General features: G+C 40.6%; 8 protein-coding genes across 8 annotated transcripts; 3 read left to right on the forward strand and 5 right to left on the reverse strand.

Annotated features, from left to right (window-relative positions):
- Positions 1–736: 736 nt before the first annotated feature.
- Positions 737–2,149, forward strand: BCR41DRAFT_423374 (hypothetical protein; the record flags this gene model as incomplete). Its single annotated transcript, XM_022030294.1, has 6 exons — positions 737–759; positions 1,022–1,239; positions 1,317–1,445; positions 1,597–1,699; positions 1,789–1,964; positions 2,076–2,149. 6 exons carry the CDS (start codon positions 737–739, stop codon positions 2,147–2,149), a joined length of 723 nt encoding a protein of 240 aa, XP_021879734.1.
- Positions 2,150–3,015: 866 nt separating this feature from the next.
- BCR41DRAFT_423375 (hypothetical protein) lies at positions 3,016–3,978 on the reverse strand (the record flags this gene model as incomplete). The annotated part of the gene is made up of 3 exons (XM_022030295.1): positions 3,016–3,509; positions 3,599–3,693; positions 3,868–3,978. The coding sequence occupies 3 exons, from the start codon at positions 3,976–3,978 to the stop codon at positions 3,116–3,118; spliced, it is 600 nt and encodes a 199-aa protein (XP_021879735.1). The 3' UTR covers positions 3,016–3,115.
- A 5,482-nt stretch (positions 3,979–9,460) lies between these two features.
- BCR41DRAFT_423377 (hypothetical protein) lies at positions 9,461–9,954 on the reverse strand (the record flags this gene model as incomplete). Its single annotated transcript, XM_022030296.1, has 2 exons — positions 9,806–9,954; positions 9,461–9,620 (listed from the first exon to the last, which is right to left on the reverse strand). The coding sequence occupies exons 1-2, from the start codon at positions 9,928–9,930 to the stop codon at positions 9,461–9,463; spliced, it is 285 nt and encodes a 94-aa protein (XP_021879736.1). The 5' UTR covers positions 9,931–9,954.
- Positions 9,955–15,933: 5,979 nt separating this feature from the next.
- Positions 15,934–17,575, reverse strand: BCR41DRAFT_356692 (hypothetical protein). The gene is made up of 3 exons (XM_022024688.1): positions 17,322–17,575; positions 17,075–17,198; positions 15,934–17,024 (listed from the first exon to the last, which is right to left on the reverse strand). The coding sequence occupies exons 1-3, from the start codon at positions 17,561–17,563 to the stop codon at positions 16,020–16,022; spliced, it is 1,371 nt and encodes a 456-aa protein (XP_021879737.1). The 5' UTR covers positions 17,564–17,575; the 3' UTR covers positions 15,934–16,019.
- A 1,838-nt stretch (positions 17,576–19,413) lies between these two features.
- On the reverse strand, positions 19,414–20,074 carry BCR41DRAFT_378198 (hypothetical protein; the record flags this gene model as incomplete). The annotated part of the gene is made up of 3 exons (XM_022027144.1): positions 19,414–19,589; positions 19,652–19,706; positions 19,733–20,074. 3 exons carry the CDS (start codon positions 20,072–20,074, stop codon positions 19,414–19,416), a joined length of 573 nt encoding a protein of 190 aa, XP_021879738.1.
- A 212-nt stretch (positions 20,075–20,286) lies between these two features.
- On the forward strand, positions 20,287–22,372 carry BCR41DRAFT_356695 (WD40-repeat-containing domain protein). Its single transcript, XM_022024689.1, has 7 exons — positions 20,287–20,598; positions 20,844–20,949; positions 21,079–21,202; positions 21,394–21,545; positions 21,594–21,915; positions 22,057–22,085; positions 22,115–22,372. Exons 1-7 carry the CDS (start codon positions 20,432–20,434, stop codon positions 22,322–22,324), a joined length of 1,110 nt encoding a protein of 369 aa, XP_021879739.1. The 5' UTR covers positions 20,287–20,431; the 3' UTR covers positions 22,325–22,372.
- A 157-nt stretch (positions 22,373–22,529) lies between these two features.
- Positions 22,530–25,576, reverse strand: BCR41DRAFT_356696 (hypothetical protein). Its single transcript, XM_022024690.1, has 13 exons — positions 25,460–25,576; positions 25,259–25,298; positions 24,997–25,148; positions 24,958–24,976; positions 24,711–24,810; positions 24,598–24,679; positions 24,270–24,447; positions 24,174–24,228; positions 23,727–24,090; positions 23,209–23,261; positions 23,062–23,084; positions 22,903–23,036; positions 22,530–22,787 (listed from the first exon to the last, which is right to left on the reverse strand). Exons 1-13 carry the CDS (start codon positions 25,460–25,462, stop codon positions 22,698–22,700), a joined length of 1,293 nt encoding a protein of 430 aa, XP_021879740.1. The 5' UTR covers positions 25,463–25,576; the 3' UTR covers positions 22,530–22,697.
- A 217-nt stretch (positions 25,577–25,793) lies between these two features.
- Positions 25,794–26,346, forward strand: BCR41DRAFT_397799 (hypothetical protein; the record flags this gene model as incomplete). The annotated part of the gene is made up of 2 exons (XM_022028906.1): positions 25,794–25,947; positions 26,108–26,346. 2 exons carry the CDS (start codon positions 25,794–25,796, stop codon positions 26,344–26,346), a joined length of 393 nt encoding a protein of 130 aa, XP_021879741.1.
- Positions 26,347–26,958: the final 612 nt, after the last annotated feature.

Raw genomic sequence — 26,958 nt, forward strand, 5'->3', positions numbered from 1 at the left:
CTTGATCAATTGTTAGCTTCCCTCAAGCGCGTTATTTTCCTTTGAGTACGGAATGAGTACAGATGAGGAATGAGTGGAATGAGTGGAATGGAATGCGGGAATGAAGAATTGAGTATGAAGCAAGGTGTTGATCAGATCAGACCGCTTTGTGAGCGCGCTACGCGCGTGTAACTAAAGATACTTTTAGTTTCTACTTTTCAGTTAGATGTAGTGAAAAGACATGTGCCTGAATTCTAACCTCTGTGTCTCTGTGTCTGTACGTGAAACCTATGAAACATTTTGCCTATTAATGGGCATACACTGGAATTTGACTTAATAAACTATTACAATATCGGCATGTTGTAAATAGTAGGTGTATCTTTGCTTAAGGGGCAAAAAGAGAGACACAAAATCAGGAAAGGACAGTACAAAGAGTGTCAACAAGAATAACAAGAGAAAATAAAGACAAACAACCTTGACGACAAACAGCGCCATAGGAAGCCGAAAGAGAAAGATGGGAGCTTTATAGGTTAGCTCACAAACTGAGTTCCTGGACGGCAAATGCTTGTTGTGAAAAGGGGAAAAGATAATAGCAAGAACAAGACGTATGGGGAAAACTAAAGACTTTATTGAGGAAGAAGTTCTTTGGCTTTTATAACTTAGCCTACAGGCCTGACTGTGATGCTTTCTAGGTGAGGTGGACTCACCGATAGCTTAAGGCTTTGCACAAAGGTTCTTTTAACTGTGGATTGACAGAATGTCCCGATTAGTAGATACAAAGTAAAAATAAAATAGTTATAATTAATTTATATAACTATTAATGACCAGCCACAACAGGCAAAAGTCACGTGATATATGACGCATTCAATGTCAACCCATCCCATCTGTTTGTTTTTTTTTTTTATGCCTTTATTTTCATCATACTTTTCATTTTATATCGAGCTATTTCAACCATGGTCAAACTATTTTGCATTGTTGATGGAGAAAAGACGCCCTTCACAAGCTATCGTGTCAGAAAGATGCCACTGTAGACGATCTCAAGAAAGCCATCTACTCCAATATTACTGTGGGCCTCAAACATCAAGCCCAAGGATCTTCAAACTTGGAGCGTCTCCATCCCCTTTGGAAACGAGGATCAGCCAATTGAATTAAAGAACCAGGACGACGCCACGAAACTACCTTCAACGAGCATTCTCTCAGATGTCTTTAACAAACTGTCTAAAAGAGCTATACAGGTCATTGTTGAAGTACCAATTTCAGGTAAAAAACAATTCAAAAATATTAATTGCATCAGTAACTTGAACTCCTTTTTAATTTTTTAATTTCATTTTTATTAGAGACGACAGATTTACAGAAACAACTGGATCTAAAATTAGAAGAGATCGCATATTTACAGAAACAACTGTCGGATCTACAAGCTCGACAGGTCGATCAAACTAATAATGATTTGAGAGCCACAGAGATATGTAAGTGGCGATCGACGTTGCAAAGACTATTTGAAACTTATGATTTCGAAAGAAGCATTCTAATATAACTTATTTAAACTAGCGCTTGGGATTGTGCACAAAAGAGAAGGAAAAAGGATTGTTTGCCAATTTAACACTGATACTCAAACAGCAACTCTTGAGGAACTGCGGCAAGTCCTTCGCCAACATTTTGAGAAAATTGATGAAGACGAATACGAATACATCCAAATATATGTGCATGATGGGGTCACCCTGTGTTGTTGAGAAGCAACGAGCAACTGCGTGCTATTTTGGAAAAAGCTCTGGATAAAAAGTCTCGAACCCTTTCTATATCTTTGGACAGTCCATCTAAGCAATTTTCGTCATGGACCTGGAATGACGTCGTTGTAGAGTATAAAGTGGCAGCATATCCGGGAGCCCTACCAGATTTTAAGATTGAGGTCAGCGATTTGACAATTGAAGAAGCGAATATGCTCGATCAAGTTGTGAAACAGTGTCTCTCAGGAACAATGTCTATATGTTCGACCCAAGTGCAAATGAGGCTACAAGGTCAACAATCATCGATACTATAATGGTTGGAGCAATGGAGTTTTCTTTAAGTCAGAAATGTTTTCTGGCGCAACAACATAGATTTGTGGGTAAGCGCGGTCAAGGACCGTGGACTTCGCTTACTTGAGCGCCACATGGATCTCAAATTCTTGTAATCACCGAGGTGAGAAAGAAAATTATGTTCAAGGCTGCAAACAATATGGTGCAGCTCGACGTGGCAGTGCAACAAAAGAAAGAAAACGAGTTGAGGAGATGAAGAATACCAGCTTGCTAAGTCTTACGGAATTGTTACAGACGCATCAAATGGACGCTTATCGAATGTACGCTGGATACACAGACGGAGAGAGGCGAGGATATTGCGCAGTACCGAACTTTGGATGTAACCCACCTACCTTCAATTGAATAACGAGATGGACACCAGAAAGAGTTGTGAGACTATATTTAAGTATATTCTTGCTTTGTGTAGGTTAATGCGAGGTGAACTTGTGAATAGGGGTAGTTAAACAATGCGAGTTCTGTCGCTCATCATCCAAGAGGGTGAAGAGTGACTGTGAATTGAACAAAAACAATTTTATCTTCTCCCTCCTCATCAACATGAGATCATTTTTTGCATTTCCCCTTCCTCCTTCTTTTCCGTAATATTTTCAATTGATATACATATACCATCAGTAATAATCAATATATATATTCAAAATAACAATTTTTTATCTCGCCTTATTAACTACTCAACTTTGAATGATGCAAATACCAAATAATGATAGCAAAGATATTGATTGAGACCTATTTAACCTGTGCTTGCTTAAATGATGTCTGCGAGTCATTTCTTACTTTTAGACATCTGTCTTTCTACAACCTTCATCAGTATGTTAAAGCCCTCGTGCATGGCTTTAGTTCAATATATAGTTTTATCTTTTCAATTTGGCAATGATTATTTTTGGTAACTAGCGGTACTGCACAAAGAAAAGAGAAGGAAAAAAGGAGAACGAACGAATGAATGAATGAACAAACGAAAACTAAGAGACGAAAGGATCCACTACAGCGAGCTACAAATCAGCTAAACAACACAAAGGATAGGCGACGATTTTATCGAGGGTGAAGGACCTCCATCTGGTTCGTCCGATCTATGGTCGGATGAAACGTCGTGTATCTACTGGGGCCGGAGCTAGCGTCCGCTGCCTTGGATGTACTGATGAGGGTAAGGATGGGAGTGAGGATGGGAGTGAAGGTTGGCATGATGGCGAAATTGAGGATGAAGACGAGATCCGGACCGAGGATAGGGATGAGACTGAGGCTGGGACCAACGCACGCTGCCTTAGATTTGGTGGAAATGCTGACGAGAATGGGGCCAAGGGTATGGATGGGTATGAAGGTGAATAGAATATGAAGACGAAGATGGAGTCAAAGGTAGGGATGGAGCCGGGGCCGAGGGCGGAGTTAACGCACACTGCATTAAGCTTGGTGACTGCGCTGATGGATTTTGCAGCTGTGTGAGTTTGCCCATCAGCTGGTAACTTCCTACACCATTCAAATACATATCTCTAATTTTTCGATCCTCCTCTACTATTTGAGATGCCATCCGCCGCTTCTTTAACTCATCTTCATACAGAAGTCGGTGCTTCTCGAATTGACTCTCGGGGATGCAAATCGTATCTTCTTTAGCTGTAGAGTCATACAGAACCTCTAGTCTTTGTGCACCTCGCTGTAACCAAAGTGTTCTAGCACCGTTGAAGCCTCAAAAAAGTATGTATGGGTCCTGAAGATCGATTTCAGGATTCATGCATATATCGCGCCTGTCGCCATCCAGATCCATTTCCTCCATTTCTTCCATTTCTTCAGACGATGCCTCCCGAGCAACACTGTATGAGCTATATACCTGTCTCCGCGTTTGGAGATTTCTCGTCTCTGGGGACAGAGTATTGCTGTAGCCATCCACGACAGGGCTGTCAGAAGAAATACTGGGTTCATAATCATCATCGTCGTCCATGTTCTCTTCTTCAAGATCTTCTCCTATCCCATGGGGCCGATTACCAGATCAGTCCTGTTCTCACGGTTAAAAAATTCTATGAAATGGGACGTTTCCAGCATTGAATCAATGTACTGGCAAATAGGACGGGATCCATCTAGGAGCTTGGACAATGCCAACACCATGGCGTCGGATTCAAGAGAGCTCTGAACTGGTCTTATTTCTGGATCTTGTCCGTAATTCAAAGGAATATCTTCAGCATCAAGAGTCTCTGTTGCTCAGCAAAAAGACTTCTCCGTATTTGGTCTATGCCATAGTAACCCCAGGATCTCGAGACTGAGTTTCTGCTCCTCTGAGCTCAGCCTCTTGCTGCTTACAGAAAATTGGGACGTGTGCGAAACAGTTTCGAATCGACTGTTGTTTCACATCAGCCCAAGCTCGCGCAACAATTTTCCCATCCTACAATGTTATCAATTCCCATCCTCCGTACCCTGGCTCCATCTATCCCCGCGCTCAGTGCTTGCTGACGTTTAAAAAAAGTCTTCAATAAGCATTCTTTTTTGTAATTCATTTTGAATACAGCTATTATGCCAGCATCAAGAGGCTGTGTCATGCTTGTTGAATTTTTCGGAAGAAACACCAGCTGTACATTGCGAAGTTGTTCACGCACAATATCCCTAGGCATATGGCACGTGGCGTTGTCCAACAACAATGCGACTCGGCGGTCAGGAGCTTGGGCTGCGATACTCAGCTGGAACCGAAGTAACCAAATCTCAAAGACTGAGATCGTCATGTAATCTGGTCTTTTACCAATCCAGGGTTCGTAAAGTGCCCTTTGAAGCTCCACTGGAAGCTTGCTGAACTCTCCTTCAAAAAACCCCGGGAGATATCCACAACTTGTCCTTCGGCTTCTTCCATGGCAAAACTTCAAACTTTGAATGGAATAGTTCTCTAGCTCCCTTGAATCCCTGTGGCAAATTCTCGCCTATAATGGCAAAAAATAATGGATTAATATGGTGTTTTATTCGTACCAACTTCATACTATTTTTTCACTTACTCAACATGAAGGGCTTGCGCTGATCGGTTCCTGTTGCATTTGTGCCGAAAAGAATTGAAATCCTTGTGCTCTGCACCTTAGTGCCAGAAACCATGGCACGAGAAGCCCATTCATAATCCATACTCCAGGAAGATGTGGACTGAAGGAACAAATCAGTCTCATCGCAATTGTAAATGTCTTCGAGCCTATATTGACTGAGGATATTTTTAATACAGTCCAATTGGGGGCGAATCTCCTCCATGTTGACTGACGCCGCCTCTCCTTGAAGCTTAAACGTCTTGAGTCCATACCGCTTCTGAAGCCATTTAGCCAACCCTTCGAAAATTTGGGTTTGTCAAAGGTAAGCTTACCCACGGAGGACTCAAGGAGCGTATAAATTGCGCTTCCCATGAGCTGCACTGTCAAGCCACCGACAGGCAGAAGAAGCTCGCGTCTGAAGTGCTCAATGGTATGGTTAAGGATCACTTCAACTGGGTAGAACGATTTGCTTTTGGCTGTAAGGCGATATCGCACGGAGGACTGGTTGGCCGGAATGTTCAGCAGTTCTTCCCTTTTGGCTAGTATGTTGTTAAAGGTCTTCGTTGGAATGTTTAGGAAATCGCAGAACACTTTTTTTTCAGGTTCAAATAGAGATTCTCCTCCGACCTCTATGTTGCAGTTTGCTACGTGCCTATCCCATTTTTGTAATATTTCCTGTTTTTGTTCTAGGGTCAACAGTTTTTCATCGTTGATAGGCTGGATTGACCGATATTTGTGTGAAGGTGTAGACATGATGATTGCTGTAAGTTTGTAGAAGAAATAAGGGCTTGCTTGCGAAAAGATAGAGATATGGTTTCACACCACACCCGTGGAGTATTTATACATTTTTTTGTGCAATGAAGAGCACAAGAAAAAGGTTCTGTAGTTGTTTGTAACTTTCGGATTTTCGGCAAATATTAAAGCGCCTCTGGTAACTCGGAAATTAATGACAAATGGAGGTTTTTCCATACAATTTAAAAAAGTTGTCTGTTACAACTGGTATTCACACTAGCTTGCTTTTCCAGGCCGGAATAAGCCTTAACTATTGGAGGAAGTCTGGCTGTCTCTTTGTCTCTTCAGTTCCACTTCTCTTCTACATCTTCTGTCCTTCTCACCTAAACTAACACAAAAATCAATATCAATAGAGACCACTTGCCATTTGATCTGCGAATTGTAATATAATGAGTCAGGTCTGGATAGTCCCAAATTTTTATTTTTCATTCTTCAAAAAGCTATTTTTAATAAAAATAGGATATTATCAATGTATCTTAATTCGTGTTGTACACTCACCCTGTTCTTTATATTTCCCTAGGTCCTGCTTGCAAATTAATCCCTGCTTGACATCTAGAAGTTCCTTTGTATGTGAGATCTACACGATTAGTTCTGAAGGGTTGTTTCTTGAATCCCTTAATCTGGTCTTGCAGAACAACAAAAATAAATGCGACCTAAATCCAGTTTTTTTTTTCTTGCAGGTTTTTCAAAGAGTTTGCTTTTGTTCGTCGTACTGGAATAGAAAATTCGCAGCTGATAGCATAGCCACACAGGGAAGGTCTTGCTTTTTGGAATCCATAAGATCCTTGCATAATATCTTCCACATAGGGCTTCAGAGTATGAAGCAATTTAGTATTCGACCTTGCTTTGACATCAATAAGTATACCAGTCTTATCATCAAAGTTCTTGACCAGAAAGCGACGGTCCCTACCTGCAGTATGTACTGAACATGACTTTCGAACATTACTCCTTCTTTCCTGTACATGTTGTATGTTTGACAAGCGATTCCAGTACCTGATACCAAACATCGTGATCCGCTGAATCATATACCATTTGCATGATATCATTAGAAGCTCATTGCAATATGAATACCCCATGATCTTTTGTTAGATAGTGGTGCAAAACCGACAGCTAATCTCGAGTCCTGTGTGAAGTACTGCATTTATCTTCAGTACTCTTGTTGCTGCTGCATGAATGCCATATTTATCATTATTGTAGACCGATATCTATTACGGACAGCACAGCTCGGTGTATTTGCAGTCCGATATTAAATGTAAATGTACTTACTTCTTTTTTCACGTAGGTTAAACAGCTGTTGAGGAACAACGAGTTTTGCTCAACTTTAGAGTAATGCTGATGAACAAACAATGTTTGCATCATTGCGGATGCCTATATTGACCAAGACGTGTGGCGTGGTGGGAGTGTTCGACAACGTGACTAAATAGCTGAAGCACTATTTTTCCTTTTTTAGTATGCCATGTCAAATGAGAATAGCTTCGTTTGACGGAGGTTGTGTACATACGTATTGAGTAAGTGGAAGCTGATAGGCTGGTTTTATTGAATAGAACACTAAAAAAATTTAAGGGAACTTCAGCGAGCTGTTAACAAAACACTGGTGTACAACACGCCTTTCTTTTATTAGTGACCGCGGTTTCACGTGCCTACAATGTCGCGTCGTATATAAAGTTAATAAGTTGTGATTACCTTTTTTCCTTTCTTCATTCAACCATTCCACTTGTCCAAGCTTCAGAAGCTCTTACCTATTGCCTTGTTACCTGATACCTGATACCTGATACCTGATACCTGATACCCGATACCCCCTTTATAATTATGAGCCTTCCCAACTTACCCGGTACGCAAGAACAGAAGAACGCAAAGATGACACCACTTCGAAATATTCGTATGGCAAGAGCATATCTTCAAGGCAAGCAATGGCTACAACAACAGCAAAAACATAAAGAAGAGCCCTCCATCTTTTATGATCCAACTCCACACATCAATAAAAACAATGCTACCAAGTCACATTCTAATCCACAGGTTGTTGCACCAATGCTGCCAGTTGCTACATCAGCGCCACCAGTTGCTACATCAGTTTCACCGGTTCTGCAAGACCTAATCGCCAATGAGCAGCAAGCTAAGCCCAAGTCACCTTTTATTCCTCTCTCAGAACGCAAGCAGCAGCTTGAAAAGAGTGTACTCATGAGTCAAAAAAAGGTAATTGCTTAACTTGTTGTAGAGTCTTCAGTGGAGAGCTTTATTTTATTTTACACTATTTTACTTTATTTTATTTTAATTGTTTTATTTTGTTTTATATTTTATTGCTGTTGTTGTTGCTGTTGTTCTTGAGTTCTGAAATATGTGTATTATATATTTTATGTATAAATGTGTGTCTGTAAAGAATCGTTGTAACAGAATTATTATTTTCTCTAATACACAATACACGTGCATAGGTCCTTCAAAGATCAGGAACCTCGAGTGTAGCTAAAGTGGAGAAAACACGACTGACAGCTCCTAAATCCCCTGTGGTCACCAAGAGACGATATGATCCTCTTGGTGTACGCCCAAAGCCGACGCCACGACCTCAACAGCCAAAAACAGAGGCAACGCCGCCACCGCCACCACCATCGCCACCAAAGGCACAAGCGTTGGTGAAAACCAGACTGGCGGCTCCAAAGTCGCCAGTTATCGCCAAGAGGCGATACGACCCTCTGGCATCTCGGCCACTCGCGCCCAAACCAATAAAGCGCGCATCAACGCCGATGCCCACGCTGAAGCCGAAGCCCAAGCCCACAGGGACAATCCCTAAACCCTTCCAGTTTGAGACTGAAGGTAGAAACAAACGATACTGGGCACGGCTTCAACAGCGGGAGGAGGAAGAGAGGCTGTTGGAAGAAGAGGGGAGGATTAAGAATCCAAAGGCGGTGGTTCTTCCTCCTAGGCAACCTATACCCAAGAAGGAGGTGAGGCCTCTGACTCAACCTAAGCCGTTCATTTTGCGAACCCAGCAAAGAGCTGTCCGTGCAGAGATTGAAGCTCAAAGAAAAAGAGAAGAGCTCCATCGACTGGAGCAGCAAACACGACAGCAATCATCACAATCGCAACGACAACGACAAGAGGCTAAGGTGAAGGATAGAGGTAAGGAGAAGGCTAGGGGTAAGAAGAAGAACGAGGCTAAGGCTAAGGAGGAGGAGAAGGCCATGGACGAGGAAGCGAATAAGGATGAGGAAGAGGAAGGAGACGAAGAAGAAAGAAGACGTAAACAAGAAAGAGAAGAAATAGTAAGTTTATACAAGGAGTTTGCTCAACGTCGATATCCTACCCCTGATCCCAATATGGATGCACAAACTTGGAGAAGGATGAATGATATTTGAAGCGAGGAAAAAAAAAAAAGAAAAAAAACTTTATTGTTTTTTTGTGAAGTAGAAATATTTGAAAGAAAAAGAGGAAAAAAAAAAAAAAAAAAAAACTTATTGTTTTTTTTAAGTAGAAACATTTGAAAGAAAAAGAAAAAGAAAAAAAAAAGAAAAAGAAAAAGAAAAAGAAAAAAAAAAACTTTATTGTTTTTTTGTAATAATTAGCTGAATAAAATATGAAATCGTAACTTCACTCAATGCTTTGAACCTGTTCATATTTTATATTTATCTAGAAATTACTTATTCACCGTTGCCTCTGACGTTTATTACTAAGTTTGAGTCCTGGTAGCACTGGAAGTCGTGCTTCGCACAGATCAGAGGCTTTCTGTACAGCCTGTACTACTTCTTGTATTCCAGGAATAGGTGCATTGTCATCTAAAATGCTTTCTAAAAGAGACTGTTCTCTAACTTCCCCAGGATAAAAAAAACTGGTATGAGGGAGCTCTAACGTCGCTAATGCGATATGCTTGCAGCACATTTCTGCTCGAAAGAAATCAAGACATGTGCACCCATTGAACTGGTCAACTTCGCCCGCCTTCCAATCGACTGCCACCTCATATGATTTGTCTGGGTCAGTGAACGACTTTACACTGAAGACCTGTCGCTTGCTGTCAGAGACATGAGAACAGCCTCAGGGTTCTCTGACCGCTTGCCCTCAATATAATCCAAGACCTTGATTTTGGCTGCCAGTTCTTGCTTCGCTCCAGGCGTCATCCTTCCAACTCGAACAGTGTGCCGAATACACATATATTGCTTTATGGACAAGGGATGCACATGACGCTATCGACACGTCGTTGCTTCTTATCCTTAAAAAAATGGCACTTCAAAGTGTTATGCTACGACTCAATATAGCTATTGGTATTGATGGAAGCATAAGAAATACTTCGCGATAGCAAAACATCCAGGGTCTTCTATCTGCTATTGAAATGAAATAGTTCTTGTTCAAATACTGTACTATTTTCGGAGCACGACCCTCTCAAGCCGTTCAAAACTGTCAATCAGCCTATCTACCTCTTTTTCTGACTTCGTGTAAAGAATCGTATGAAGCGCTGATCTTATCTATCGGGTGTTCAAGGCAATCAGTTAGCACGCGAACCCAGATCACCGCCAAAGCAGCACTACTCAAGCTCAAAACCATTCTTACCATCTACCTAGTATGCCATACCATACTAGACACCTGATTCTAAAATCAATACGATCTTATTTTTTTTATTATTTTTTTTTTTATTTATTATTTATTATTTTTATTTTTTATATATTTTTTTTTTTATTTATTATTTTCATTTTTACTTTTGTTTTTTACTTTTACTTTTATTTTTACTCTTATTTTGAATTTTACTTTTATTTTTAATTTTATTTTATTTTATTTTTACTTTATTTTAATTTTACTTTTACTTTTATTTTAATTTTATTTTATTTCTTATTTTTATTTTTATTTCCATACAATACAATGCAAAATGTGTAATAAAGAATAGTGAATAGTAGCTGATTATGCGAGTGAGAAACAGAGTATGCGAGTTTTAATATGCTTGTACTTTGGGTCTCGTCCTTTTACTCCAGCTACAGCACATTGCTCACTGTTTTTTCTTTCTTTCTTTGTTGTACACCATACAAAGAGGGCAATGTGGCTCGTGCTCTTGTTGTGGGCAGGCAGATTGTTGTATGTATGACCCTGCATATCTTTGAGGATGGAATGTTGTTCTCTTTCTCCACCTTGTAAGCATATGAAAATTGACGAATGATATCACAGGTGCACAGATTATTGATTTCAATTCCCGCTATGCCGTTTTCTTTTCTTTTTTTTCTTGCATAAAAGCAAAATGTCGTATTTGTATTGCTATTCAGTCAATACTTTGAGATCACAAATTGGTTTCACTTACTATTTTCCCTGAGCGATTACAAAAACCACTCAGCATTCATCCTTTCTCCTTTTCTCCAAAGCACAATCCGCCAAAGAGCCCTCGCCGTCGACAGCAAGAAAGTATATGTCTATATAATGCATTATTTTGTATTATTCATTATATTTGACTCAATGGTTCTTTCCATACTCATTCATACAGCATTTGGAGATAAAAAAGGTTAATTTTACCGAAGATGGACAATGTCTGCTTCTCTTATCTGCCGTGTAAATGTTTTGACCAACCAGAAAACAGAGTTTTCATGCGAACATCTGACCGAAGGCGTCATGGCGGAAAATAATAATTTTGTGGCATTGCCCTCTGAACGCGTTATCTCTTTACATTTCAAATATTTATTTTTTACTCACTCATTCGCTTACTATTATACTTCACAATGGCTTTCTTTATTGCTGACATATGATGGCTATTAGTATTATTATTTAATACCTTTGGCAGTGGGATACCAATTTCCTTTGCGTTGCTGTAAAACGTCATATCGACGACACAAAAAGAAAAACAATTTTCATAAATACCCTTCGTCTCCCCTCAGCTTTTCTTTTCTTTTCTCCTCTCTTCACCCACATCCTCTCCACCTCCCTTCACATGCCTTATAAAGGCCACACAGAGACCATAAAAAATGCTCTATTCCAGCCGTGAAATACAATCCACTATAGAGCCGTCATCAAGTAAGTATCTAGCATATGTATGGCTTCGTTTTGTCTTGCCTACCGTCACCCACTGTTTAGCTATTGCTAAATGAGTCCAGCAGGTCCATTAACTTACTCCTATTTTTTTGCCTTTGTCCTTCTAGTCATCACAAGAAACACTACCGATGGATGCTCAGCGGCGACCATCCCAAAGACTGCAATAAGCTCATGCAGTGCTTATCGAAATGGGGCCCTAAGCGGATCTGTAAGTACTCTCTCTTATTGAGTAAACATATTGCACTTTTTTTTCTTTTTTTTTGGTGTTTGCTGTTTATGCTATTCTTTATAGTATTCTAACCACGCTTTTTTTTTTTTTTTTTCTTTTCTTTATTTCTTCGGCTCTTTCCGTAGAGGCCTATCCGATTCGATAAGGGCTCCACTCCGTCCTACCATCGGAGCCCGGGGCCCCTCCGCCGGCCTCTCTGCCGCCTCCTCCGAACTCCTCATCTGCTCTGATGGGGGGTTCCACTCCGTCGGACCCTCACGACTCCTTGAGGAAGGACCATTGTGGTGGCGCTAGAGAACTTCTAGTCTCTGGGCCTCACTTGATCCGAGTGCCTCTGGGGATTTCGCGTAGGGACAGGATGACACACAGTTGCGGTAGCCTGAGAATGGTAAGTCAGTACCAATGAATTATTCACTGGGTCCTGTAGAGCTCGAGCTTCGGCCGTCAAGGAGATTCCCCCTCCAGCAGGATCAGGATCAGGAGCAGGAACAGGTGTTACCGAGGCCTGGTAACATCTAAGGTAGGTGAAAAGAAAGACACAAAGAGCATATTAATTCTGTTTTACCTTTGCTTTCGTTCTCTCTGGTTAGGTGGAATCTTTGGCAACTCGGTGCTCTATAGGGCTTTGTGAATAGTTCATTGTTACTGACTTATCATCCTTAGGCTATCCAATTAGCGATGCTGCGCCAGGGACGCCTGGTCGTAGTGGGTGCATGGCGTAGAGGCGTCATGTTGTGTGATCCCTGTTTCCTGCCGTCTGAACCAAAGGTGCTCTGGTCAAAGTGAGGCTCCATTGATTAGTTGTTCGATAGACCACTGCAATGGGACTTTTGCTTGGAGGAGCGAGGCCTACGATCCATGGAGGAAAGCAGAAGGCCTGGGAAAGAGCATCAGACCGAGGTAGGGCGTCTGAGGAGATAGACTCAGAGCTAACAAGCCAACAGCCAACAGCCAACAGTTCACAGCCAAGGCCAATATAATAACCCCAAAAAACTCCAAAAAATACTTAAAAAAAAAAAAAAAAAAAAAAAAAAAAAACCAAAAAAAAAACCAAAAAAAAAAAAACAAAAAAAAACCTCCTGCAAAGCAGAAGCCAGAAAGCACAGAAGTCAGAAGCCAGAAAGTCAGAAGCCAGAAGTCAGAAGTCAGAAGTCAAAGCCAGAAGTCAGGAGCCAGAAGCCAGGAACCAAAAGTCAAAAACCAAAAACCAGAAACCAAAAAGCAGAAGCCAGAAGCCAGGAGCCAAAAGCCAGAAGCCAGGAGCCAGAAGCCAGAAGCCAGGAACCAAAAGCCAGAAGCCAGGAACCAAAAGTCAAAAACCAGAAACCAAAACAAAAGCAGAAGCCAGAAGCCAGAAAGCAAGCAGCAGATAGCAGCCACGTCAGCGCAAAAAAAAAAAAAAGAAAAAAAGAAAAAAAAAAGCCAACAAGCTCACTCCACTCAACCAAAAGAAACCTCATTGAAAGCCAGCCAAGGCCCAAAGCCGGTAGAAGGTTGCCTCAGCCATACTAGCCAGAGATTGCCTCAACAAAATCAAAGACAGAAAACCTTAGTCAAAGCAATCGAAGGCAGCCGCAATTAATCAAACACAATTTGCCGCAATCAAGGAAATCAAAGACTACCAAAGCCAAAATCCATCAAGGGTAACCTGAAAGAGCCCAGACAATCAAAAGCAGCTAACCAAGGGCAGCCAACCCAAAGCTAGGTCATTAGGCCCAGTCAACCAAGGTTACCAAGGCCAGTTAGCCAAGGCACCATCAAAGGATATGCTAAAAAGCATCATCAAAAGAATCCAAGCCTACTAGGAAATATCCAGCCATGCACACGTACCAAGGGCATTGCCACTCTTGGGCCAAGATGCAGCTTGGAAACCACAGCAGAGAAAACAATTAACAATAAATATTAAAAGACAAGATCAGATATAATGATCTTTGTCTTTTGTCTGAAAATGTGATAGATCTGTGATTATTGTGAATGCAAATGTCCTCAAATAGGAATAGAAGATTAGTAGCGACAATCAATAGCAAAGCCAATGGACTAAACTGTGTCAGCTATTGGTAGCAAGCTGCTCAGTAATATATAGCTGGCTAATACCTACATTGACTCATTCACGGCCTTAAGGAGCAACCCAATCAAGCACATGAATACCTTAGTGGGTTTTGATTATAATCGTTAGTTTAGGCTGCACATTTGATTTGTCGAACGAGCTCCATAATCAATATAGCTCATACTCTACTGAAAGGAGAAAAGGACCTTCAACCTAATCTACAAAGGTGTCAAAGATAAAGGTTGCTGACCATAAGTTTTTAAAAGCACCTCTACTCATCAAGCATTGGTTTATTTCTTTAGAGGAAAACGTCGTGCAAAAGTGCAATTTTTTTTTTTTGTTTTCAGTAGCATAGCATGCCTTAAGGCCTATGTATTTAGCTTTAGCTGCGCTCATACAACTGCATAGCTCTGGTTAATTCCTTAAGTAGAGTCTATGAGCTGTCCCTTAGTCAATGATTTCGGACTGCCACTTTGGTGGACGTGTGTTGTTACAGGCGCTTACCATGTTACAGTGCGTTCACATTTACATAGCACATAAAATCCAAAACATTGACGGGAAAAGAGAGCCTGATTAATAGAAATGACGAAGAAAGAAGGATTCCAATAGAGTTAGCTGCTCTTTGATCTACTGTTATAAATTAGTATCTAAAAAAAAAAGCGATGAATGGGATAAAAGGAATAATAGGGTAGCGCAGATGATTATGAACGCGTCTAGTGAGACTATGCAACCCAGCTACGGCGAGAAAACCCCATATTCATCTTTGTTGACCTATGCATGCGGCAGGGCTCGGCCCATCCCGACACAATTCACCCTTATCAACTAACAATTCGCATTCAGCAGCTAGTTTAAAATCTGCATCCTAGCACGCTTTAATGCGACAATGCGATTATGACGGTTACTTGAATCTGCTAGATATGCACTGCGTGCTATTCATTCCTACAAACACTCAATGATTCAGAGGTGTTGAAGTTATAAAGGCCTCTGGGCCGGTGACCTGTATCTGCTCTGTCGCCTCTTTGCAGGCTGAAGGCATTCTTTTTTTCAGTGGAGTATGAGTAACGTTGGCTACAGGGAACAGAATGGGGGTGCTTCATGACTAATAGTATAAATTCAGCTCTTTTTATTTTTATTTTCTTAGAAAGGCACGGCAAGAGATGATAAATACGCTGGCATTTAGAGCTTTCTACTGCTCGTCAAACGAGTGCTATAGTAATAGTTATATACAGCTAGCGTTCCCATGAACGTTCAGGCAGCTTATATTATTATTGTTTATATTCTTTGTAGAATTACAATACAAAGCATACATTCAAAGTACGCATTATTACCTGTATATATCTACCCGGCGATGATATCACTGTTCAGGGTCACCAAAAAATAAAGCTGAAAAAAAGAAAGCAGTTTGGATATAGTCTGGCGCAGTATAGTTCCCACGGCAGTATGCCCTACTCTTCCTTAGGAGAGAAGAGAGAGAATAAATAAAGGGGATAAGGCCGGTGAGCCATGCCCATTCTCTAAATGGCAGCATATTTATCATCTCTTGTTGTGCCTTTCTAAAAAAAATAAAATAAAATAAAAAATAAAAATAAAAAAGGGCTGAATTTATGAAGCATCGCCATTCTGTCCCCTGTAGTCAACGTTACTTAAACTCCACTGAAAAAAAAAAAAAAAAAAAAAAAAAAAAATGCCTTCAGCCTGCAAAGAGACGACAGATTAGATATAGAACACTGACCCAGAGGCCTTTATAACTTCAACACCCCTGAATCATCGGAGATAATAACCATCAATTCTTAGACTTTTCCAAATTTTTATTGTCACGATCGAAGCATTGTCATCAGCAAAGTAGACACACTTTGGGCAAGTGAATGTCCAAAGAGTTTTATTCATAGCAGACCATGAAGTGATAATGTGGTTCTTTCTTTAGTCTAACTACGTATAATATTGCGTGAACCGAATAAAGAATCCACGGAAGTGGATACAGAGAGGTCGTCGTCTATCAGAAAGTGAGACAAGAACTCGATGTTTGGCCAATTATTCACAATCCATGTTGCATCCTCAAAGTCTAATCGTTGACTTCCATCATATCTAAACCATAGCCAAGTCAGGTTCTTCAGGTTGACTAACTCATCGAGACCTGCTCTTAGTTTTATATCCAGTTGTCCGTTTTTCCCCCTTATTCTCGGACTCTGTCGTGTTAGATCAAGATAACGTAGTCGAGTCAACTTTCCGAGTTGTTTGGACGCAATACGCGACTTCGCCATGCCTTCTGCTGTCTCTTGATCAACGTCTGCCTCAAGGTAGATATTCAGATCAGTCAGGTTAGTGCTCACCCATCTTGAACCATTGACAATCTCTGTCACCGTTACTTTAGATCCTCTCATCCGCTTCAAGCGCGGGCAATTTGATAAAATGGCTTGAACAATGCCATCTGCGCTTTGTACATTGAATGTCAATACTTCAACAGTCTCGCAGAGCCTCCGATGCCTTGTCTTCCGCATCGTATGACCATTACTCAGAATTCCTTGTTTTTCAGTTAGCAACTCTTGCAGAGAGAGTTGGCCGAGTTCACAAGATGGGACTTGTAGCTTTCTTAATTCAGTCATCTGTCTGAGAAGCGCTGCAAGCTCCTCGTCTTTTATGATCATAGAAGGCATACATAACTCTGATAAGTTTGTTAGTGCCCAGGGATGCTGAAGGAATGCTGCCCTGCGGAAATCATTGTGTTTTGGTTGCTCAATTTTGTAGGACTCTGTGCCATCGTCAAATGTCAGTGCACACAACCCTGGACATTCCCTGACCAACATGCCGAGACAATAAGATGATGTGTACGGATATGGGGGATTGATTATTTTGACGCTTCTAATACTTAGTGTGTGCATATTTGGGAAGATATGCTCGCTGGCCTCACTATTTTGGAAGTTGAAAGGTAGCTGGTGTAAGAATACATGATCCAATCCAAGTGTCGAAGTCTCTTGCAGACTTGAAAAAATAGATCGATGTTGGCATTTGTACGCGTGTAAGCTATTTCTAGGCGCTCGAGATTGGTGCATCCCAGAAGTGTCTGCCAGAGCTCATCCGAAACCGAATACCTGGTTAAGTGAATTCTGGTGATGGTGGAATTATGAAGTTGATGAGGTTTGAGAGTTGGGTTGGGTCGGGCATGTACCGTGTTGACACTGCTTCGTAGCGATGAACTCGAGGCGATGACATCCCTGCAAGACCAATACTCCTTTGGAATGTCGCCATATAGTCTAATCCCTTCTATGTATTTCTTGTTGTTCTGCAGTGCTTCGCCAGATGGATATCCTTGTACAGATGAAACCAAGATTGTCCTCCATATGGACCTGATAAGAGTAGAGTAAAATATCTTGGAGACGCGAATGCAGATCAGGTGGTCATTCTGATCGAGAAAGCGACCAACATGCGAGATGATTTCTGGGAGATCCAAGAGATTCACTTTATTGTTCATGGGAAGAAGGATGCTTGTGCTGATGATGGCGATGCATCTGAGACAAACATGGTCAATTATTCAATTTTTGGCGCACGTGCCGCGATGTTAAAACGTCTAAGATATTGAACCCATCGTTCTATCTGCCTAGCAACGTTGATATGAAGATTACTACTCTCCAAGCCGAAGAAGTATAGAAAAGCTCACTCTGAATAAAACTATTCTTGGCTTCCTATCCTCGCTCCTGCTCCACTTGCCACCACAATGTTTACATGTAGAATTTATTGGTGTTCCCATCATGAACAGGTGCAGAATAGGAAATAAAAGATCGCCTCTTCCTTCTTCCTTCTCTCGTCTATCCTTTCTTTCCTAAGTACCTCTCATTTAAAGACGTCAGTAGTCTCTCGCTCTTCAATCCCTCAATGCTATTTACTCATTGCCTCTCATTCAAATCACTATCAACATTTCAACACTTCATTGCTATAAATTTCGTTGCCAATTTCTAGACCATGGAGACTTCGTACATTGTATTTGTGTCTCCACAAGCTTCCACAATATACCTATCAAACCTATATGGAAAAGAATCATTATTAAATATCGTTCAATCAGTGTTTTGGAGTAATAGTAAAAAAAAAAAAAAAAAAAGGCATAATAAAAGCAGTACATTTGCTTCTTTATTTTCGTTATTAGGGCATAAACAAGATAGAGGGGCGATGTTATCTATACCTCCAGTAATAGAGTGACTCTTTGCTCGGTCCTCCGGCGTACAAAAGGATATGACCATCCACTGGAAAGGATAGCAAAGCGCTAAGATCATAAATATATTTATACGCACACATTTCTCTTAGCAAGATTCTCTCTGACCGTAGTTTTTACAACACGTAAATCAAGCACCGATTCTCTACCATACTGTGGGACAGTCCTAGGCCATGCATTTTCCTTGGCACAAAAGAAATATCATCTAAAATGTATTTGTCAACCAACATTTTAAACATAGTTGACTCAGTTTGGCATAAATTTATTTTTGTCATCCCCTGAACCATGATTCTGAAAGGTGGTTGGTATCTATATGTTGAGTATTTCTGCGGGCACATTGTAAGAAGAGATGGCTGATAATCACTTTCCAGGCCGGATCCCATACTGATCTCAATAACGTGCTTTGATAGACATGTGCTGTTATCCCGCAGGTCTGGCCCTTCAATGCTTTTTAATTAATGATTTTTTTTTTCCTTTTTTTTCTGATAACCTTTTATAACATTATGGCAAAACTTTGAGAACTATGTTGCTATTATCCATATTTCCAGTCCTTGGAAGAGTCCCAGTTGGACGAATGGGTCCACCATGTAAACCTTGTCGCCATCGGAACCGATCCCTAGCTCCCTCAAACTGGACCTCGGTCATCCACTTGTACATCAACCACTGTAAACTAAACCAGCCACCCCACCCCAACGGCCACCATCAACCGCTGTAATCGTAACCTTCCTATCTGTAAGACTATCATACGCTGCCAACGCGTCATTCGGATGGCCCGTGATCGCGTCCTGGATCTTCTTTCCTTTTCATTCATATCATCCCCCATCTCCTCGTCTGAAAAATCTGTCTCCCCTGCATTTCCGTAACCCTGTGTTGCAGATTCCCACAATACCCTCCCTCGCTGCCACGCTCTATCCATTCCTGAACGACCACTGGACCACCCATCTCAATCGAGCTTCTTGACGCGCTTCTTGGTCTCGGATGGACCCGCCAAGGAGCTTCCCTTCTCGCCCTTGACTGGTACAGCAGGGGCCTTGTTGTTCCAGTACAAAGCCATCTGCAAGGCCAAGATGCAGTTGAAAAGCGTGCTCAACATAAAACCGGATAGGATGATGATGTCATCTACTTCTGTCAAATGTAGTGTAGACTCTGGCAAGAGATCCTGCAAAGTAATTAAAGACAGTGAATGCTGCGAGTTGTCCTGTACTTCCGTTCTTGTAGTTTTCAATGATCTGAGGTACCTTCGAGAACAAATTGATGGGGATAGTGGCAGCCTGCAAAAAGGCCAATGCACCTGGTGAGACCCAAGCGGAGGTGATGACAGCCCATCAACCTGAGTAAACTGTGTGGTCCTACCAAGAATGTTTCCCAAGAACAGGAAAGAGGAGAGAACGACAAAAGCTGTGGTGTTCTTGCCAGAGTAATGAAGCATCAGACCCAAGATAGCCAAGTTCTGAATTGTGACGAAGAATGTCCGCCATAGGTGGAAAGGGGGTTGTTCTGACGGATATTGTAGGCAAGTGAGATCACACAGGCAAGGGTCTCGAGCATGTAGGAAGAGAGTGAGACACCGACAGCAGAGCGAGCGCTAATGATCTTGATGATCTGTGGCACCTTGACGATGGCACCTCCTGCAACAATTCCAAACCCTAGACCCTTTGAGATGGCATACTTGATGCAAGGGACATCGCGGTAGTTAAAATCTTCAATCAAGGACGTATAACACGTATCGCCAATGATGGCCACGGCGGGCTTCTTAAGGAAGAATGGCAACTGCATTAGGGCGTAAGAAAAAACTGATGATGGTTTAATGAGTAATCGGGAAAGAAAAGAGACAACCACCCAACTGTCTCTTTTCTTATTGGCCGCCAAAATCCCAAAAGCCCAACCGATAGTCAATTAAGAAGATGTAGTCACATGATAAATGTTTCAAAGAGTCTATGCTCGACATTTGCACGGTCCATTACACTTCACGCCTGCATTACATACTTACCCAACATTCTTCAGAGCATCTAAAGGCCTACGCTGAAAAAAAATAAAAAATAATAAAAAAAAAGAACGACAACAACATTTCATTTCATGTGTATAGCCGTATAGCCTACACATAACCAGATACTGGCTGACAACATAGTAACCATGTCATCTCAAAACACTTCAGTGCCAACGAGCTTTGCTCAAGGCTATGGGCTTTCGTCTTCACCTGTTGCATCAGGTCCACTATCGTCATCGTCATCCTCCTTTAGACATCCACGCAAAGAAATCCTCAACTATTCTGCACCATGGCCAGTCTATGGTCTCGATTGGTCCAACCAGCTACAGAACGAGAAGCTCTTAGGCTAGCTGTTGGAAGTTTTATTGAGGATGGAAGCAACAAGGTTAATTTTATTTTATTTAATTTTTTTTCGATCCTCACTACAAGGCCATAGAAGCAACATATCCATGTATTTCATTCTTGTTTCTCAGATGTTGATGAGAATGGAAGACCTCTTCTTTATTTTATATGGGAATATTAGATTCAAGTCATTACACTACAAGAATTTGCTGGGAGCGAGGGCAGAGATTACAATCCTACCTCTATGTCTGACTGGGTTGCAATAGCAGAAACGAACTATCAACAGTACCCTGTAACCAGAATCAAATGGGAACCATACAAGGTAAATTAAGGAAAACATGAAGGACATTGACATGTCGATAACTTGGGAAAAAAAAAAAATAAAACAATTCTAACAGATACTTATTAAATGCTGTTGTTGAACCAAATGAATTCTTATCCAACAATGTAGGGTGGACATCGAAGACCATACGATCTTTTGGCAACAACAGGCGATTATTTGCGGTTATGGGATCTTAAGGATGATCCCGATCAGAACGAGAGCAGCAACACAATAGGACGAAGACATCCTCACAGTTATCAGACAACAACTCGCACAAAGAGCAGTACTACTGCTAATGTAAGCATACATATTAGTTTTTTTTTTCTCCCTCCGTTAACTTGTAACTACAGGTGATTGTTGTTGAGCTTATAATAGCGTGAACTCGGAGAGAAATATATGTTGACAAATAAGGCTACTCTTCTCGTTGTCATTGCAAATTTTTAGACAAAGGCAAATTTTTGTGCACTCTGACATCTTTTGATGGAATTACATTTGATCCGGCGCTCATTGTTACCAGTTCTATCGATACAACATGCACTGTGTGGAATGTAGAGACACAACAGGCAAAGACTCAACTGATTGCGCACGACAAGGAGGTTTTACGACGTTACATTTGCAAATAACAACTCGGATATATTTGCTAGTGTGGGTGCAGATGGAAGCGTGCGTATGTTCGACCTCAGAGCATTGGAAACTCAACGATCATTTACGAGACGACATCTTCTATCCCAGGAATGCAATCCAGCAATCCCCAAATGGCTGCTCAACCACCTGTACCATTTTACGACTCTCGTTTAACCAAATTGGATCCTAATTACCTTTCAACTTTTCACATGGATTCTTCAAGTGTACAAATTCTGGATATCCGTGTCCCAGGTATTCCGATTTCTGAACTGCGAGGACATAAAGGTGCTGTTAATTGTATGGCATGGTCACCTATTGGGAGCTCTGAGATCGCCACCGGAAGTAAGTATTTTTAGTTTGCCGTACGAATAAGCGTACAATTCCGCACTTTGCTTGACTCGACTTGACTTGCTTTAATCTATATTGAAATGCGGCCATAACTCAATATTTTATATCTCCTCAAAAAAAAAAAAAAAAAAATAGGCGATGATCATCAGGTGTTTATCTGGGAAGTGAATCAAATAGGAACGATAAAGGCGAGGACTTGGAACATCATCACGGCAAAGCAACTTCAGCCGTAACAGTAGTTCGAACGCAAAAAGTCCCTCCAGCATCCACAACCCGTGTGTTTGCACGAACCTTTCCGCGCAGCCAATGTAGGAGGGGAAGTCAATCAGATTGCATGGTCAAGCTCTGTCCGGACTGGATTGCTGTTGGATTTGGAAGGACTGTCCAGGCACTGCGGTTGTAAAGTGATTGTAGAATCCTAGTCTTCAATATTTTAGATGTCATAATAAAAGAATAATTTGTCATAATGTGATGACCGGGATTTAGTATGTAGTAAAATGAGGATTGAAAATTTTATATCAGACAATCAATGCGACAATGGAGTCAAAATGTTTATCAAAAGAATTGTAAATACCCATCTCTCACGATATAATTATAAAAATTTTAATGCTTTATGTTTTTTTTCCTGAATGGCTCTGATTTACTACTTTCTTCATGGATGCGCCATGTCGCACACAAGAGCCCCATTGGTCTTCAATATATTAATCCACTCTTTTTTCTTTTCTTTCCTTTTTTTTTGTTGTCGTTATTGTTGTTGTAGTTGGAAACTAAAGAATCTAGACGACACTGTACTCAATTGGTGTCAAAATGCTCTGCTTGGAGAAAACCACTTCCGAGCCGTCGGCGACCAGCGTGACAGCAGTGACCTATATATCATTCAAAAAAAAAAAAAAAAAAAAAAAGTTATTAGACATTATATATTTGCATAAATATAGACTTTGCTGGTTCTTATGATACATACATCGACATCACAAATGAGACGCTGCTCTCAAATTGAACAGAAACTGGGAAGAAGCTTTCTGCGTCCTCGCCCTGACAGTTGAACTCCAATGTGCCTGATGGATTCGAAGAGCTGATAGAGGGCAATTGCCAGATCAACGCGCTTTGTTGACGATCTACAAGTATGACCATCCGCTTCACCGACTGTGGGGCTTGTTCCTTGTCTAAAAATGAAAGATAGTTAAAGTGGTAAAATGAAAATTAGTTTCATAAAATTAACTATTAGTATAAAAAAAAATAAAAAAAAAAAAAAAAGAAACAATATCCAAAAAAAAAGAGAGAACATACGGGATAGGAATGATGATGTTGACGTTCTTGAATTCCATAGCCTCATTTTCCAACTGGTATTCATATTAACATCGCATGAGCCATCCCCAGCAGGAGATGGCCAACAATTAACTAATGTTTTTTTTTTAAAAAAAAAAAAAAAAAAAAAAAAAAAAAGATCAGAAAATGCACGATCATAGTTTTCCAAGTCCTGCCAGAGATAAAAAAAAAAAAAAAAAAAAAAAAGATTTAAACGTACTTGACAAGGGAATAGAGTCTCATCCTTGCTGAGGAATCTCCATCGTAATACTCCTGTAGGAGTTGTTGAGTGGGAACTCTTTTGAAGAATCTCTGAAAGCAATAACCTTGTTGCTATTGAACAAGACCTTGTTAACGTTGGGGTGGGTCTACGGGCATAGTATAAAAGCAAAGCAAAGTAAAAAGTAGAAAACAAAAACAAAGGGAAGATTACGTTAATAGAATCATTCAACTCTTTTTTGATTTTTGGTTTTGCCTGTCTGTACAAAAAAAAGTCTTACCTTGAACTGGATGCTCGAATCATCCAAATGACTGAGAGAGAGACTGATCTTTGTGAAAGAGGGGTCTGAGACACGGAGCATCAGATCACCTTTCACTTCCATGTTCTCCAGACCACCATCTCTATTAGCAACCATTGTGATCTTCTCTTCGATATGAACATGTACGCTCTCCATAGGAAAGTCAGGTTGAGTGGGTGCAGAATAATTGGACTGAGCTGGGACATGTTGCGGCTGTTGTTGTTGACTAACAGGTACTGATTCCACTTCTGAACGCAATGATTCAAACAAATCTGTGTTGTTTTGTTTGCGACCGAGCTGCATTCCTCTTGCTTTTGTTGCTGGTGCCGCCTTGGGGGCAGGGTTGCTATTTCGGATTATGAAACAGTGTTGTTAGTTCTATTTCCAACTCCATCATGAGCTTAAAAAAAAGTTTCACAGTGCCCTTACTTGAATCTAGAGAGGCCATCATCCGAAGGAACAGGAGATTCGTAACCCTGATTACCTCCCATGCTACCCATACCACCCATGCCACCCATACCATACCGGATTGACTGCCAAAGCCCATAGGACTCTGGCCATATCCACCACCCATTCCTTGGCCATAACCGCCTCCCATGCCATGCCGCCCATGCCGCCCATGTTCTTTCGCTGCTCCTTCCTCTGCAAGATCCAGGATCTTTGCCCTTCGCTTGAGCTCTTCCTTGGCCTCGCGTTCCTTGTTCTACTCGGTTCAAATGACATCAATTCCCAAACAAAAATATTTCAAATTAGAATGGTGGGAAAGATGGTAAAGACAGGCTAATGGTTGATCGACTCAGAAAGGTTTTAAATGGTTACGGGTGTTTTTTTTTTTTCACAATTTTCCTTTTACCTTCTCGATCATCTCCTGAATCTTTTCTTCATGACTTTCCATCTCGGAAATGCTGGCGACCTGTGCCAGATTGACGTTCTCCCTATATTCCTAGCGAAATGATTTCGTCAAACGAGCTGAGCAGTTCGAACGCGTTTCTGTCAATCTCACGAGCATCAGTAGGTCTACAGATCGAGGACACAACTCGGGAGACCAATTGCAACGTGTCAATATCTAATTGGAACACAGCCGTTATTTATCAGGTGAGCATAGAATACAAAAATTATATATATAAAAAAGAGCAAAAAAAAAAAAAAAAAAAAAACTGAGGATGAGGTTGGCTTGCTTGCTCCGTGAATGCAATGAACATTCGCATCATACCTTGAAGAATGTTGGATTGCTTATTGGTGATGAGGACACAAACAAGTCCTCCAATGGCTGGTAAACATATCGCACATGCTCTGTCTCAATGGTAGTATGTTGTTGTCCACTGCTAGTCAATTTTGGGAAGGAAGCAATCAGGCCCTCAATCCTGGCTCTTGTCATCTCACGGAATTGACGCGAGATGAGAGCTAAAGCATTGTTTACGGCGCGAAGGAAGGATGGGAAACAAAGAGTGTAATGTGAGCAAAACAAAGGGTACAGGTCAGGTTGGTAGAAACTCCATGATCTTCTTTTTTACCTTTGCCGCTCTTGGTGCAGACAGAGATTGCGAGAACAACCTATTGACAGTTGAGGTGATGAGTGATTCTTTCAGCAACTGGTCCTGCTCTTCTTTCTTTTCTTTTTTTTTTCTTTTTTTTTTATTAACCAAATAACCAACATGTCGTTCGTTTATCCTGATACAAGTATTCCATCTAGTCCATCATGGATTATGGTTTACCATCGTGATTTTCTAATGTTGGTTGTTGCTAATTGGGTAGTTAGGATACAAGGGTCCTGGGTAAACACGTTACGGAAATGGTGCTATATAAGGATGGAGGATGAGACGCTTTCACTGAAGACATTGTTAATGAGATGATGGTCTTTTTTGCCCTGACGCCTGCCTGACGCGTGACTGCTAGTTCTTTTTCCTACGTGTATGACGTGCAGTAGGTTTAATCCCGAAAAAGGAAAGTGATATTTTAACAGCACATGTAAGTTCCTTTCTTCATTCTTCCCTTCATTCTTCAACAAGCAACAATAAATTTGACTCAAAATCATTCTCAGAAAGGAGAATGTTTCCTCATCTCAGTAGCGGATCGCCTGCTCACCAAAGAGCACATCAACACTACTCTACCTGTTGTCCACTAGACTGTCCCGCACGAAGAGCTCCTCCTCATATCTCTCAACACTATCCAATGCAAAAAATCCAGCAGGGCCCTAATATTGGTAAAGCTTATATTTCTTTTCTTTTTTACATGGTTAAAATCGCTATAGGGATAAAGTTGAACGATATTGTCTATGATATGAACATTTGCTTCTTAGTGCATACACTTTATTAATGAATCTTTATTATTTTTTATTTTTATTTTTTTCCTTACAATGGTAGATCCATCTCTATTGCATCCAGCCTTTTCGGGTCTGTTTTTCCAGCAACGGAGGAGCCATACAACCATGACTCGCGCTTTTACATCATCACAACCACAACCACAACCTCAACCTCACACATCATCGCTACCCCCTCCATCATCATTACCTTCCCATCCTTCCTTTACAACAATGGACCCTGCAAGGATTTCACCCATCTTTTTTGGATATTCTTCAAAGCCTCAACGAGCAAAGATGTGAAGATTATTTGTGTGTTAGAACAAAAAAAATTTTAAAATTATTTCATCATTCTGCTTTATCATCAACAATGTAACAATAGTTTATCTCACTCTCCTAGCTTTTTTTTTTTTTTTTTTTTTTCGTTTCTACTTTTTTTTTACACCAAAAACAAATACGACTTCAGAAATTTTTAAAACGCGCTTTAATGCTTTGTTTACAGAAATAAAACAAAATGTCTAAGAATTCATCATTGTTGAAAAAGAAAAAAAAAAAGAAAAAACTAAAACTATTGAATATAAAATCGTCTCTAAAAGTAAAGAAAAGAAAAAAGAAAAAAAGTCTATCTGTGTAGTAGTTGAGAGAGAAAAGAAAAGAAAAGAAAAGAAAAGAAAAAGAAGGAAAGACAGAATTGGGGTTGGGAAAAGTGGGTATCTGAAAAAGAAAAAACAGCAAGAGTGAATGACATGAAATAATACAGACATGTAAAAAAAAAAAAAAAAAAAAAAAAAATGAAAAAAAATGAAAAGAAAAATATTTACATGATGGTGAGAATGGGTAACCATGAAAAAGGTTATGATAAAATAAATGAAGGCATTCTTGGGCATAATTTTTGTATATATATTTTTTTTTTGT

The sequence above is a fragment of the Lobosporangium transversale genome, assembly GCF_002105155.1.
Source record: "Lobosporangium transversale strain NRRL 3116 chromosome Unknown BCR41scaffold_27, whole genome shotgun sequence".
Taxonomy (NCBI): domain Eukaryota; kingdom Fungi; phylum Mortierellomycota; class Mortierellomycetes; order Mortierellales; family Mortierellaceae; genus Lobosporangium; species Lobosporangium transversale.

Bases quoted from the DNA above. Each gene is read 5' to 3' on its own strand.
- BCR41DRAFT_356692 (XM_022024688.1), bottom strand. From the start codon at position 17,563: ATGAACAATAAAGTGAATCTCTTGGATCTCCCAGAAATCATCTCGCAT. The intron at 17,199-17,321 runs GTATTGGTCTTG...CACCATCACCAG, and splicing joins TATGGCGACATTCCAAAGGA to AATTCACTTAACCAGGTATT. The intron at 17,025-17,074 runs GTCTGCAAGAGA...TTCTTACACCAG, and splicing joins ACATCGATCTATTTTTTCAA to CTACCTTTCAACTTCCAAAA.
- BCR41DRAFT_356695 (XM_022024689.1), top strand. From the start codon at position 20,432: ATGTCATCTCAAAACACTTCAGTGCCAACGAGCTTTGCTCAAGGCTAT. The intron at 20,599-20,843 runs GTCCAACCAGCT...ATTTGCTGGGAG, and splicing joins CCAGTCTATGGTCTCGATTG to CGAGGGCAGAGATTACAATC. The intron at 22,086-22,114 runs GTGAATCAAATA...GATAAAGGCGAG, and splicing joins ATCAGGTGTTTATCTGGGAA to GACTTGGAACATCATCACGG.
- BCR41DRAFT_356696 (XM_022024690.1), bottom strand. The intron at 24,448-24,597 runs GTAAAAGGAAAA...TGAACCGAGTAG, and splicing joins TTCAGGAGATGATCGAGAAG to AACAAGGAACGCGAGGCCAA. The intron at 24,229-24,269 runs GTATGGTATGGG...GTAGCATGGGAG, and splicing joins GGGCTTTGGCAGTCAATCCG to GTAATCAGGGTTACGAATCT.